Below are 14,266 nucleotides of genomic sequence, written 5' to 3' on the forward strand. Positions count from 1 at the left end.
TCAGGTGGGGGTAAAGCTGTACATGCATGTGATCTCTCATTGCCCTACTTGACAACACTGACTCCACTTCAAAAATATTTCATTGGCTGCAAATTGCTTTGAGATTCCGGTGCACATAAATACCAGGTTTTCTTTCTTATAGTGTGAAAAATGTTAATATGACACAAAGTACAGCCTACAGTATTGACATTGGACATGGTCCAAAGGAGATTTATTTGATTCATACTTGGATACAAGGGCCTGATGAATTGTATACTAGGCTGTTAAAGGAAGCCAGTGAGATTCTTCGAGGATCATTTTCCAATCCTAATTAGATACAGGTGAGGTACCAGAGGACAGGAGGTCAGCAAATGTAGCAGACAAATAATTATAAGCCAGTAAGTCTGACCTCAGTGGTGGGGAAATTATTAAAATCAATTTTGGGAGAAAAGAGTAGCAGTAACTTCGAGAGGCTAGGATTAATCAGGGATAGTCAGCATAGACTTGTTAAGGGAATGTCATGTCTCACCAACTGAATTGTATGTATTGAGGAAGTAACAAGGAGGATTGCTGAAAGTTGTGCAGTGGTTGTCTACATGGATTTTAGAAAGGCATTTGACAGGGCAACACATGGCAGGCTCCTAAGAAAAAATCCATCACACTCCTGACTTGTAAAAGGTGCTTTGTATATGAACAGGTAATGGAGTAACAAGAGGTGAGGTCTTCCCTTTCGGAGTCCCTATGTACGCACTAGAATAATTGTGCTTGTATGCCATGTATATGCTAGAGTGCTCCTCTGTCTTTGTGTGTGTGTGTGTGAAAGCAGCAGTGGGTTTGGCTGTGGAGCTGCTCATAGTTGAAGCCCTCCAATACTTATCAATACTGACTGAGCCACCAGTAAAAGGCTGTGGCTGTAGAGAACCGCATCCAAACTTGAATGAGACTTTGAAGCGAAAATACGGACGAGATTCAGGATAAAGCACGGTTGCAAATTCACTATTTGATACCTGAATTAAACTTATAGTTCACTGATCAACAAATTGTTTACATTTCCATACGGCGGCATGCAGTATTCCATCTAAAAAAACTGTACTAACTCAAAATACAACAGCGACTGAAGTAAATCCCAACCTTCGTTCATAGTCAAGAGAGACCAGTCCTTAACATACATTTACCGAAGTGTTCTGCGCGGTTTCTCCATATTTAACAGTCTCGTTCAGGGAGGCAAGGTATTTTTGAAGGTAGGCACTGGGCTCTGCAAAAATGGAACTGTTACGTTGTCAATAATGAACGGCATTAACTCGGAGCAAAGTGAGTTCACATATTCGCTCAGACAGTAGCATTGTTTGAGTTGGAATCTTTAGCAGAATTGTGGGGTTCAGTGTTGCTGCTAAACTCGGTGAGTTTGAGTCTCAGTCCAGAATCCGGAGCACATTTGGAAAGCTATCAATTCAATGGGGACATCAAGAGGGTTGGAGATGAACCAAAGCGCTAAACTGCGCTCGGTCTGCCTGCACAAATGGATGTGAAACATCCTGGGGCAATCTTCCAAGGAATGGCAAGAAAGTTCTCTCAGTTTCCAACCTGGTAATCTTTCCTCAACCACAGAAACTGGTTTATTTATCACATTGGTGCTTATGGGACGTTCATTAGCTGAAACGGACAGATTCGCCAACTTCGAAATAAAAGGTCATTGGTTGCACGAATCCCTGTGGAAAATCCCTAGGAACAAAAAAAAATGCAAGCTCTTTCTTAATTGAACACCTTAAGGACGCTGTGTCCTCATTAAAAGTGAAAGATAGAACTCAACTGTAAAACCTTGGTGTACCCAGTGCCAAGAGTTCATTAAAACAGAACAAGTAGAGTGGATCCGAACCGATACCAATGGGAACTGCAACACCCCGCTAACAACACAGCAACATTACAGCACTTAGCACTGCCAGAGACATCAGAATGGTTGATTTAAATAAATAATTCAGCACATCAGGAATACAGTTCAGCATTTTTAGCTGCTTTAAATCTTTCCTTATACCACTCTTTTCTTCCTCTGACTATTAATCAAACCGCGCTTTTTAACAAAAATAACTTTTCAAACGCGAGTTACTTTCGGAATGAGGCTTTGCAGTTGTTCAGACTTTCAGATTGAAATGTATCTGTGTTCCCCATCCACCCCCATCCCCCTTCATCAGACTGTGTGAAGACTAGTGTTGTGCGATTGGAGCTGGCTGATTTGGTCACTGCTGAGCGGGAGTGAACCATTTTTTGTTGTACCTTTCAACAATAACAAAAAAAAACTTCAATGTACCAATCGCCAAGGCTGAATAGCTCGCCGTTAAAACTGGGAGGAGCATGTGAGTGCTTATAGATCAGCAATGCTCTTCTATAAAAAGCTGGGTCCCTGATTGAGAAGCCAAACGCTGTGAAACATTCCAAGTCTACTTCTGTTGAGGGTGAGCCTCTGTTCAGCACCATGGAGAGCGACCGTCTACTCGCCGCTATCTACCTCTCTGTCCTTCTGTCTCTGGCCAGCGGCTCTGACAACTCGGATTTGGAGACCAGAGCCCTGAGAGACTTCTACCCCAAAGATCCATACCCTTCCAGCGAAAAGGAACTGGTCAGTATTATATCCTCTTTTTTATTTCCTTAACTAACGGTTTCTTGGGTGTGCCTAACAGAAGGAGACAGATGAGGTACTGTTTAACGTTCATAGTCATTAGTGTGAACATTTGGCAACATAAAAGCAGCTAGCTGTGGATGCTGGGAACCTGAAATTAAAAACAGACACTCAGCAAGTCTGGCAGCATCTGTGAGGAGAGAGAGAGAAAAAACAGAGTTCTGTTACCGTTTGCCTATTGAATGTGCCTTTGTTTTAAAGAAATTTGTCGAAGATGTTGATCTGACCCTTTTTTTAAAGAAAAAGACATTGAAAGTTTTAAGCACAACGATTATTTGAAGTGAGCAAACACCTGAGTAAAGGGATTGGAGATGGAGGGCACGAAATTCCCACCATGACAGCGTGTGAGGGGTAACTTCAATGGATTCAGTCAGTTTCTTGATGAGTCGGTGGGTGGTTTTTTTTGGGGGGGGGGGGGTGCGTGTTAAAATGTTGTAGGAAGCATTCCATTTGGCTCAGATATTATGGCAGTCCTGTGATCCCAATAATTCGTGGAGGAGTTCCGACTCCATTTCAGGTTCTTGTACTCAAGCCAATTCGATAAAAATGCTTTAAACGGCTGATTTATTTATTTTTTAATGTGACCTGGTTTGGCCCACAGCTCGGAGCACTGCAAGAAGTCTTGGAAAAACTGCAGACGAAACGGCTCCCCGCCTGGGAAAAGAAGTTTGGACAAGTCCCACTGGTAACGTCAACCTGCTGTGGCTCTGTTCTTTCTATTCTAGTCCTTGTAGTGTCCTGGGGGTTGCAGAGGGAGTGAGAGAGAGCAAGAGAGAGAGAGAAAGAGAGATGTCCTTTTTGTTTTTCGAATAGGAGATCGGCCAGCGGCCGAGTTACTGCCTGAGGGAAAGGCACTGTCAACATTTGAGGTGGGACTCTCCCGGTCCCAGAATCTACACCGGGCATCCCATATTCCCACTTGGTCACTGCCCTGTCTGTGCTACCTGTCTCCATCACAGAGTTTCTTCCCAAATCTTGTTGAGTTGCTTTTGGGAACTGGGACTGCATCTGGTGAGATAGAAGAGGGAATGGTCAGTAAATGGCCCTACCCAGTGACCTGGCTACCATGTCCGAAACACACATATCCCTTTATTAAACTGGTTATGGGATATTCCCACTGAGTGTCTGACGAGAATTGAAACAATTTTAATTCGGTTCTCCCATCAATCTGAGTCTGAGGGGAGCGGGGAGGTTGGTTTCACAGTTGAACCCCAAAGTCCAGGCTGTTCAAGATCTGACTGACGGCCTCCCTGTCAACCCCCCCCCCCCCCTTTGAAACGGGATGAAATGATCAATTTACAGGAGAATTCACTTTCAGTTTGCACCCACCACGTCCCTTGGCTATTGCAAGGCATTGTCCATGGGAGGTGAGCGGAAACAACACCGGCACTTTGTGTCGATAACCTAGCGCCAGGACAATATCCTACCCACTCCGTATGCGAGACAGCCGTCTCTCATTAACCTTGGAAACCTACAGCACTCCCTTCAGTCGTGCTGGTCGGCTTCAGCAATTGTAATCCTGCCTTGGGACTGTCTCCGCTCAGCGCTGACGGGAGGTAGGCACCAGTGTCTACATTGTCAATGGCCTGACTGTCATTGCATTCATGTAGAACATGAAAGGGTTTCCTACTGAGACCTGTATGACCCATTCTTTCCAGCTTTTTCGGAGATGTAGTTTCACCCACATAAAATCTTCGAGCTCTACAGCATGAAAACAACCTTTCGGTTTATCTCGTCCATAATTAATCTATTCTTCACTCTATTCAGCACATTTGCCAGCAGACAGCAATCAGGCCATTGAATTATGTTTGCCTCCAACCCGCCTCATTTACAATTTTAGGGGAACATAGCCAGGTATCTGCGACCTGGGATTTGACTGCAGCGTCCCAGTGTTGAAAAAGGAGACATGGTCTGTGGTCCTGCTCCTTTCAGTTGGAGGAAGACCCCAGTGAACCACCGTACCAGCCAAGATTCACGCACCCACACACTGCCTAAAGCCCAGTGAGCATCCTGGGTGAGGAAGAAACTGCCCAGAGAGTAAATCAACATCCTTGCTGTTCTTTCTAGTAGAGTTCATCTTTTGGTCGTCATCATAATTTCTCCCCAAGATTGAGAGGTTCAGAATTAGGCAGTAATTAAATCATTGCCTTCTTCCAGTTTATCTTTACACAAAAGGTTTCTTAAAGGGACTGAAAAGTGTATTTGATAAAGTGCCATTGCGTGCACAAAGGAATTTTCTTGTTCAGTAATGACCTGGCTTCAGTAGCTCCAAACCTGCTGGAGATTTAAAAGATGTTGCTGGGAGAACTGAACGTAAATATTGCTGGAGACTTGCAGGAAACTGAAGAAATGACCAAATAAATAACAAAGGTAATCTAGACAAAATTTATCTCCCCTCCCTCCCCCCCAAAAAAATCATTGAAACATGGTCCTGTATGAAATAATCAACACAGTGGCTCGGTGGTCAGCACTGCTGCCTCATAGCGCCAGGGACCCGCGTTTGATTCCCCCCTCGACTGACTGTAGAGTTCGCACATTCCTCCCAGTGTCTGCGTGGGTTTCCTCCGGGTGCTCCGGTTTCCTTCCACAGTCCAAAGATGTGCAGGTGAGGTGAATTGGCCATGCTAAATTGCCCATAGTGTCCAGGGATGTGCAGGAAGAGGGTTAGCCATGGAAGAGGGTAGGTCTGGGGGGGTTAGCCATGGGAGAGGGTGGGTCTGGGTGGGATGCTCTTCAGAGTGGCAGTGTGGACTCGATGGGCCGACTGGCCTTCTTCCACACTGTAAGGGTTCTATGGATAATCCTCTTTATAGCAATTTGATGATTTATTATGGACCATGAAGACAAGCACAGGAAATGTACACTATCTCTTTCTGACAATGACAGAAAACATACCACACTCAGTGAAGTTGAATTTATTCTCTGAAATTGATTTGTATGCTGGTGATAAAGCTCTCAAACAACAGCCCATTTTTATCTGATTAATTTCTGCAGATGAATGCAGTTTTGTTTCTGTTGGAAGAGTTTGCCACCATTTCTTTGAGTTGAACAAACTTTTCCAAACTTGAAACAAAATAACATTTTCAGTGAAGCTAAGTGAAAGGATTTTAATTTGCTTTTGATTCTCAATGAGAAATAATAGGAAATTTAACGATGTAGCTGAACACAGCTTTATTTTCCAACATGGTATAACGTAACAACATTAGAAATAGAAGCATGATGCCATTCAGTCCTTTAAACCTGCTCTGCCAGCCAATAAGATCATGACTGATTAGATTGACCTAAACTCTGCTTTCCTACCTGTTCCCACCACCATGATCCTCAAGTACTTATATTTTTCATCATGAGGCTAATCATAAGGAGAATAACCCAAAGAACTGCAGATGCTGAACATCTGAAACAGAAATTACTGGAGAAAGTCAGCAGATCTGGCCTCATCTGTGGAAGAAGGTGGGGTTAATGCTTCAAGTCCTGTGATCCTTCTTCAGAGTAGTTCTTTGCTGAGTTTCTCCAGCAATTTCTGTTCTAATCATGAGAAGAGTTGGGACCAGTTATTGAGTCTCTGCTATGACCCCATCCTATACAGACCAGGAATCAAACTTGTACCCTTCACCAATTGTATTGACAAGAAATGATGGATAATGCATACTGTTAATGTGCAAATAACTCAGCAGCATCTGGTCATAGAGACAAAACCCATTAATTTGAAATCGACACAAATAATTGGACAATTTTCAACACTCAGGTCCTTTGCTGAAAAGAATATCTCACACTTACCTTCCTCACAGTAATGTTTCTGCACATGAATTGGTTATTAAAATCCTTGTGGAAAGTTAAGTCCTGTAATTGACAATGCAAATTTAAACAAATTGATCATTGATAGCCAAAACAAAAACCCAATATGCTGGGAATCTGAAATAAAAGCAGAAAATGCTGGATGTACTCAGCAAGTCAGCATCTGTTGAACAGGAAATTAAATTTCAAACTGACAACCTTCTGTCAGAATGCAATGGATTAAAAATTAACCTGTTTTGCCCAGGCAGTGAACAATTAAGAGTGTGATGTCTCATTCCTTCAGATTGTGAATAGTTTTAGAACATTTTTCAAACCTAAGCATTTTTTCTTTTTCTTTTCTGCCTCTTTCTCTCCATTCTTAATCCAATCTTTCCCCCATTTAAAAATCTCTTTTAACATCCAATTTGACACTGAATTCATACACTCTATAATGTCCTTCTCCTCAGTTTTCCTTCATTTCTCAGTTCTGAAATCTCCTTGGGCAAGGAAGTAGACTCTTGTTGGTCCATTGACCTCTGAAGTGCTGGATGCTGCATTAGTTTTGCTGAACCTTTCTCAGCTTCTACTTCCAGCAAATTATGGCTCATGAAAGGTAGTCAGAGCTGAAATTCAGTGAAAAAGATCGAACATCATGAGATGCACCAATCCAGATAGATTTAGCCCTTCTTTCCTTTGTACTGATTTTGATGGCAAATGTAATGTCATGTGTGAATTTGAACAACAGAGGCCAGACGATCCCTGGTTCCATCCACAGCAGGTAAGGAGTTAAGTGGTCTCAGTGTTTCAGTAGTAGGGATGCTATCATTGCTGTTAGCATTCCAAGCTAAAAAGCAAAAGAATCCTCCTGGCAATTTATCATTCATTAACTCTGCAGGAAAGTGGTCATTTGTGGATTGTATTTGACAGTGATAGTTTTGTAATGGATTAATGGACAACACTTATATAGTAAGCTTCAATGTAACTTGTCTTATCCACTTGGATGAAATGCCAGAGGACCCCCTCACATCAAACCTATGTGCAAGCTAATACAAAGACAACTGAAAAGAACTAACTAAACCAGAAGATGGATTGTCTTTGTGCAGATTATAGAACTGTATCCATTTGCAAATTGGAAAACCCCACAGATAAGGGCAAGATTAAATTGATTTGGTTCTTTAAGTGTCGAGAGTGTGGTGCTGGAAAAACACAGCAGGTCAGGCAACATCTGAGGAGCAGGAGAATCAATGTTTTGGGCATAAGTCCTTCATCAGGACTGATGAAGGGCTTATGCCTGAAACATTGATTCTCCTGCTCCTCAGATGCTGCCTGACCTGCTGTGCTTTTCCAGTACCACACTCTCAACTCTGAACTCCAGCATTTGCAGTCCTCACTTTCTCCTCCACGGTTCTTTCTGCATCTGATAAAATGTCAGTAATGTGGATAAACTGAATGATATCCTTATAGTCAACTTGTATAGAGTAATTCAATGTCTTGTGTGAATTTACCCATCAAACAATAATTCATGAACTTGGATTTTTTAAATGTGTTTATTCATTCATAGCATGTGGGCATCACTGGCTGAGCCAGTATTTATTGCCCTCCACTAAATGCCCTTGAGAAAATGGTGGTGAGTTGCTCACTCATTTATCCTCACTGACTTATCATTAAAGGAATTTAAAATCATTTTTCTTTTTGGACTTAAGGATTATTGAATGAAGAATGGCTTTGATTTGGACCACTTGCACACCCAGTTAATGTTAACCTCTCCTTTGTATATTGTACAAATCACTTTGTATATCACTATCCCAGTATTGTACTTCTTCTTCGCTCTCAGAAGCCTGTTCAGCCATTTCTACATCCACCTCTCTGACTTGTTTAAGATGCAGCTTAAAAGTGGCTTTTTTGACCAAGATTTTGGTCTTAACATTTCAAAATTATTACAGGTCAAATCTTGTCGGATAGAACCCCTGATACCTTTTACTATATCGAAAGTACGAGATAGATGCAAGTTGTTGTCTGGAAAACTTGCTATTTTCTGTTTGCCTCATTACCCAATTACTACTCAATTACACATAACTTTATGTTAGCAAATGAATTCCAATTTCATGCAATTTGTTTGGTTTATGAGTAGAGAAAGCTGCGTTGATAGAATCAGTGAACAAAGATTTGGATGATCAGCAACTGCAGTGCCCTGATTGGATAAACTGTCCTGCTTGTATGCAGTTAATTCTACATAATGGCATCCTCTATATCCAATGGAGGAGCCTCAGACTGCATTGAAGTCATTAACCAGTAAGGTCTTGTTTTTGTCTATTTCCAGTGCGATGTTGGGGAACAGTGTGCTGTCAGAAAAGGAGCCAGGATTGGGAAGCTGTGTGACTGCCCCAGGAGTTCTGGCTGTAACTTCTTCCTGCTTAAATGCTTGTAGAGAAACCCAAGATATCTGGCAAAACCATTTCTATTTACAATAGATAGAGGCAACATATGTCTGGTGGACATATTTTACATACAAAACATTGTTAACACTCCATAATGTAATAGTACATAGACCTATTCCTGTACAAGAGCCTTGTTCTGTCTGTGTTTCACTGCCCTTGGAAAGACTGAATCTATTATTAAATATGTTATTCTTGTTTTCTTACAGTAGTCTGTCTGGTCTCTAGGTTCCCATGTTTAGTACAAGAATAACCAGTTTTGGTGCAATATTACTGGTTGTAGCAATGTCTGCCTCAAAATAAAATGGTCTTTCCATCAAATGCCAGGGATGTTTTTTATCTAAATACATCTGTCACATTTTAAAATGTTGGGTCAACTCCAAACTGTATTACAAGCTGGAACATATTTTTGTTTTAAGAATTATTGTCTGAATTAGGCGTTGCTGGCATATGTTGCCATTCTTAAAAGACCTAATTCACTGAGAGAACTGCGGAAATTGTAAATCATAAAAAGGAATTGCTGGAAAAAAACTCAGCAGGTCTGGCAGCATCTGTGGAGACAAATCAGAGGTAACGTTTTAGGTCCAGTTCTGAGGAAGGGTCCCTGAACCCAAAACGTTTACTCTGACTTGTCTCCACAGATGCTGCCAGACCTGTTGAGCTTTTTCAGTGATTTCTGTTTTTGTTTCTAATTCACTGAGAGATTTGTTAGGCCACTTCAAAGGGTTGTCAAGAGTTAACTGTATCAATATAGGACAGGGTCTCACAACATACAGGGCAGAGGGCAGATTGTTTTCCAGGAAAGGGGATATATAGCAACATTCTGTGGTGAACGTACCTCTTGAGTATCAACAGGATGGAAATCCAGGAAAGGCGAGCTGAACAGATTGAGTGTCTCTTAAAGAAGAACAAAGCAGATTGCTTAACTATAAACTTTTGGAGGGTTTAATTTCTTCTGTTTCAGAATTAGCTTTGTGGGGACAATAAATAATTTCTTTGTTGTGACCTTCTCCCCTCACTGGTTCTCCTCAGTCCACACACCACAAGAAGACAAGAACATAAGACATCAGTGCAGGAGTAGACAATTGGTCCCTCAGAGCTGCTGCATTAATCCACAAGATCAGGATTGATTCTTAAACCTCATTGCCATTTCCTGCTGTAGTCCACATCCACTGGTTCCTTAACTTCCAGCAATCTATTGATCTCAGCCTTGAACACACTCATATCCACAGTTTGCTGGGGTATAGATTGAGAATCATGGCAGTGAATTTCCCTTGACATGGCACTGCACATTGATGCTCCACAATACCTCCACATTCCTGCATAGCCAGATTCCAACTAGGAACAATCTTCTAGAGGCATCACTTCTCAACTAGACATAATCCAATTCCTGAGAGAGCCATTTCATTCTGATCTCCAGTAAGCCTACAACTGTCTTGATCTAAATTGCACAATTGAGAAGGGGGTTGATGATAAAATTATGACCTTCCTTTTAAACTGAAGGACGTCAATTGACTACACTACATTGCTCTATTTATACAACCTTATTTAATTTAACATTCGAGAAGCGATGCTTTATTTCAGTGGCTATTGATATTGAAAAGTGGAATATTGAATGCGTTTTACCAGTTTCTTTTCCTATCTTGAGACATCCAAGTCACAAACACAAAAGATCATATTTGGCAACAGTAAGTGAAGGCCTAACAAATTTTGGAGATAGGGAACCATTTGGTCCTGAGGATGGAAACTGTTCCAGGTAAACATCCACATAGTACAATATTTGCAATGAGTCAAGAAACTCACTCACATCTCACAGAGTTATAGAGTCATAGAAAGGTACAAGGAAAAGTCCCTTTGGTTCAACTCGTCCAACCCAATCTAGTCCCACCTGCCAGCACCCGGCCCATATCCCTCCAAACCCTTCCTATTCATATACCTATCCAGATGCCTTTTAAATGTTGCAATTGTACCAGCCTCCATCACTTCCTCTGGCAGCTCATTCCATACATGCATCACCCTCTGCATGAAAATGTTGCACCTTAGGTCTCTTTTATATCTTTCCCCTCTCACCCTAATCCTATGCCCTCTAGTTCTGGACTCCCGCACCCCAGGGAAAAGACTTTGTCTATTTATCCTATCCATGCCCATGATTTGATAAACCTCTATAAGGTCACCCCACAGCCTCTGACGCTGCAGGGAAAACAGCCCTAGCCTATTCAACCTCTCCTTATAGCTCAAATCCTCCAACCCTGGGAACATCCTTGTAAATCTTTTCTGAACCCTTTCAAGTTTCACGACATCTTTTCAATAGGACGGAGACTAGAATTGGACACAATATTCCAACAATCACCTAACCAATGTCCTGTACAGCCGCAACATGATCTCCCAACTCCTGCACTCACTACTTTGACCAATAAAGGAAAGCATACCAAACACCTTCTTCACTATCCTATTGACCTGTAACTCCACTTTCAAGGAGCTATGAACCTGCACTCCAAGGTCTCTTTGTTCAGCAACACTCCCTAAGACTTTACCATTAAGTGTATAAATCCTGCTAAGATTTGCTTTCCCAAAATGCAGCACCTCGCATTTATCTAAATTAAACTCCATCTGCCATTTCTCAGCCCATTGGCCCATCTGATCAAGATCCCATTGTAATCTGAGGTAACCCTCTTTGTTGTCCACTACACCTCCAATTTTGGTGTCATCTGCAAACTTACTAACTGTACCTCTTATGCTTGCATCCAAATCATTTATATAAATGATGAAAAGTAGTGGACCCAGCACCGAGCCTTGCGGCACTCCACTGGTCACAGGCCTCCAGTCTGAAAAACAACCCTCCACCACCACTCTCTGTCTTCTACCTTTGTGTCAGTCTTGTATCCAAATGGCTAGTTCTTCCTGTATTCCATGAGATTTAACCTTGCCAATCAGTCTCCCATGGGGAACCTGTCCAGCGTAGACATGAGAGGTAAAAGCAATAGGTCCAATCTCTTAGTTCTCCTTATTTTCATGACCAAGAAACCAATAAAGCCACTCCAGCCAGATTAGCATCAACTGCTCAATTCTCTGAAATTAACTAGATTGGGAACATCATTTTTAGACGCCAAAAAGCCTGAGACAAAATTCACAATTACACAGCACCATTGAAAGAAGTGGAAAAGAAGTTCACAGAAATTCATGGGTAGTGATTAGTTCATACCAAAGATTGGGTTTAGGAAGTTTGTTGATGATGGTGCTAAAGATGTGCACAGTAAGAAATGTACAATTAGTCTCATTTTCAAAACAGCAAGGATGAAGAGTGAAAGGAATATGAAGGATCCTGTATGAAAACCCTTAAAAGAAAGCTTAGAGAAACAATTGCTACCATAATTAGATGAAGACATGAAAAATTTTGATGGAGAGGAAAGATCACTTGACTGGGTTAGAGCAGCAGAGTAAGGATTTAATACAGTATATTTTATAATTGGAACATAGAGAGATCTCTCCATTTCATCATGTATTTATGACATCTGCTTATCTAGGGACTGTTCATTTCTGTGAAGTTGATAAATCCCTTTGGGTAAGCCAGCCATGTTCTGTGATATCAAAACAATAAATCCTTGTATTTTACAAATTCCATCTTAACTGCGCACTGATTGGATTCTTGACATTAGTAACCGATGAGAAATGAGATAATGTGTTTCTGAGTCTTGTGGGTTAATAACTGTGGAGATGATTCATGGGATGAAAGCACAAGCAATTGTGAGATTAAAAACAACAGAGTTTGGTAATGTATCAACAACTTGTTAAAAATAAAACTGAATCACTTGTGATACCCTCACTGCTGTACCAGCCAAGATGAGCCAGCACAATGCAACTAATCTCGGACCTTCCTGATCTAACTGGGGAGTGTATTTGTCACTGATTTATTCGCTGCATTACTTTCAAATCAGATTTGTCTATGGCCTCACCTCTCCCTAATTCTGAACCCATCTAGCAATCCTCCACACCATCAAAATCTTCGGTTACTAGTGGTGTGCCACAAGAACCTGTTTTGGGACCACTGCTGATTGTCATTTTTATAAATGATTTAGACACAGGCATAGGTGGATGGGTTAGTAACTTTGCAGATGACACTACAGTCGATGGAGTACTTGACAGTGTGGAAGAATGTTGCAGGTTGCAGGGGGACTTGGATAAACTGCAGAATTGAGCTGAGAGGTGGCAAATGGAGTTGAATGCAGATAAATGTGAGGTGATTCACTTTGGGAAGAATAACAGGAAGGCAGAATATTGGGTCAATGGAAAGATTCTTGGTAATGTGGATGTGCCAAAGGGATCTTGGAGTCCATGTACATAGATCCCTGAAGGTTGCCACCCAGGCTGATAGTGCTGTTAAGAAGGCATACGATGTGTTAGGTTTTATTGGTGGAGGTATTGAGTTCTGAAACCGTAATGTCATGCTGTAACTATACAAAACGCTAGTGCAGCCGTCCTTAGAATATTGTATACAGTTCTGGTCGCCCCATTACAGAAAGGATATGGAAGCATTGGAAAAGCTGCAGTAGAGATTTACCAGGATGTTGCCTGGTCTGAAGGGAAGGTCTTATGAGGAAAGGCTGAGAGACTTGGGTCTGTTATCATTGGAAAGAAGAAGGCTAAGAGGGGATTTAATAGAGACATACAAGACGATCAGATGATTAGATAGGGTAGACAGAGAAAGTCTTTTTCCTAGGATGATGACATCTGCTTGTACAAGGGGGCATAACTACAAAGAGTAGGGTGATAGATTTAAGACAGATATCAGAGGCAGGTTCTTTTCTCAGAGAGTGGTAAGGGGGTGGAATGCCCTCCCTGCCAATGTAGTTAACTCAGCCACATTAGCGAGATTTAAACAATCCTTGGATAAGCACATGGATGATGATGGGATAGTATAGGGGAATGGCCTTAGAGTAGTTCATAGGTCAGTGCAACATCGCAACATCGAGGGTCGAAGGGCCTCTTCTGCACTGTATTGTTCTATGTTATATGTTCTAACTCTGGCCTCCATGCTTCCCAGATTTAAGCTGTTCCATTATTATTGGCCATATCTTTAATAATTTTTTAATTTAATCCCTCACTGCTGTACCAGCCAAGATGAGCCAGCACAATGCAACTAATCTCGGACCTTCCTGATCTAACTGGGGAGTGTATTTGTCACTGATTTATTCGCTGCATTACTTTCCACTTACTTCATCCTCCTGTAAGGTGGATCTGACAGCCTATCTGAGAGAACCTAACTCAGTTATTAGCACTGCTACCTCACAGCGCCAGGAACGGGTTTGATTCCAGCCTCAGGCGACAGTCTGTGTGGAGTTTGCATGTTCTTCCCATGTCTGTGTAGGGTTCCTCCAGATGCTCCGGTTTCCTTCCACAGTCCAAA

General features: G+C 41.7%; 1 protein-coding gene across 1 annotated transcript; it reads left to right on the forward strand.

The window, feature by feature from the left end:
* The first annotated feature begins 2,326 nt into the window (after positions 1-2,326).
* Positions 2,327-9,064, forward strand: LOC122542555 (cocaine- and amphetamine-regulated transcript protein-like). Its single transcript, XM_043680425.1, has 3 exons — positions 2,327-2,593; positions 3,255-3,338; positions 8,748-9,064. Exons 1-3 carry the CDS (start codon positions 2,450-2,452, stop codon positions 8,853-8,855), a joined length of 336 nt encoding a protein of 111 aa, XP_043536360.1. The 5' UTR covers positions 2,327-2,449; the 3' UTR covers positions 8,856-9,064.
* The last annotated feature ends 5,202 nt before the right edge of the window (positions 9,065-14,266 follow it).

Source organism: Chiloscyllium plagiosum, chromosome 40 (assembly GCF_004010195.1).
Source record: "Chiloscyllium plagiosum isolate BGI_BamShark_2017 chromosome 40, ASM401019v2, whole genome shotgun sequence".
Classification (NCBI taxonomy): domain Eukaryota; kingdom Metazoa; phylum Chordata; class Chondrichthyes; order Orectolobiformes; family Hemiscylliidae; genus Chiloscyllium; species Chiloscyllium plagiosum.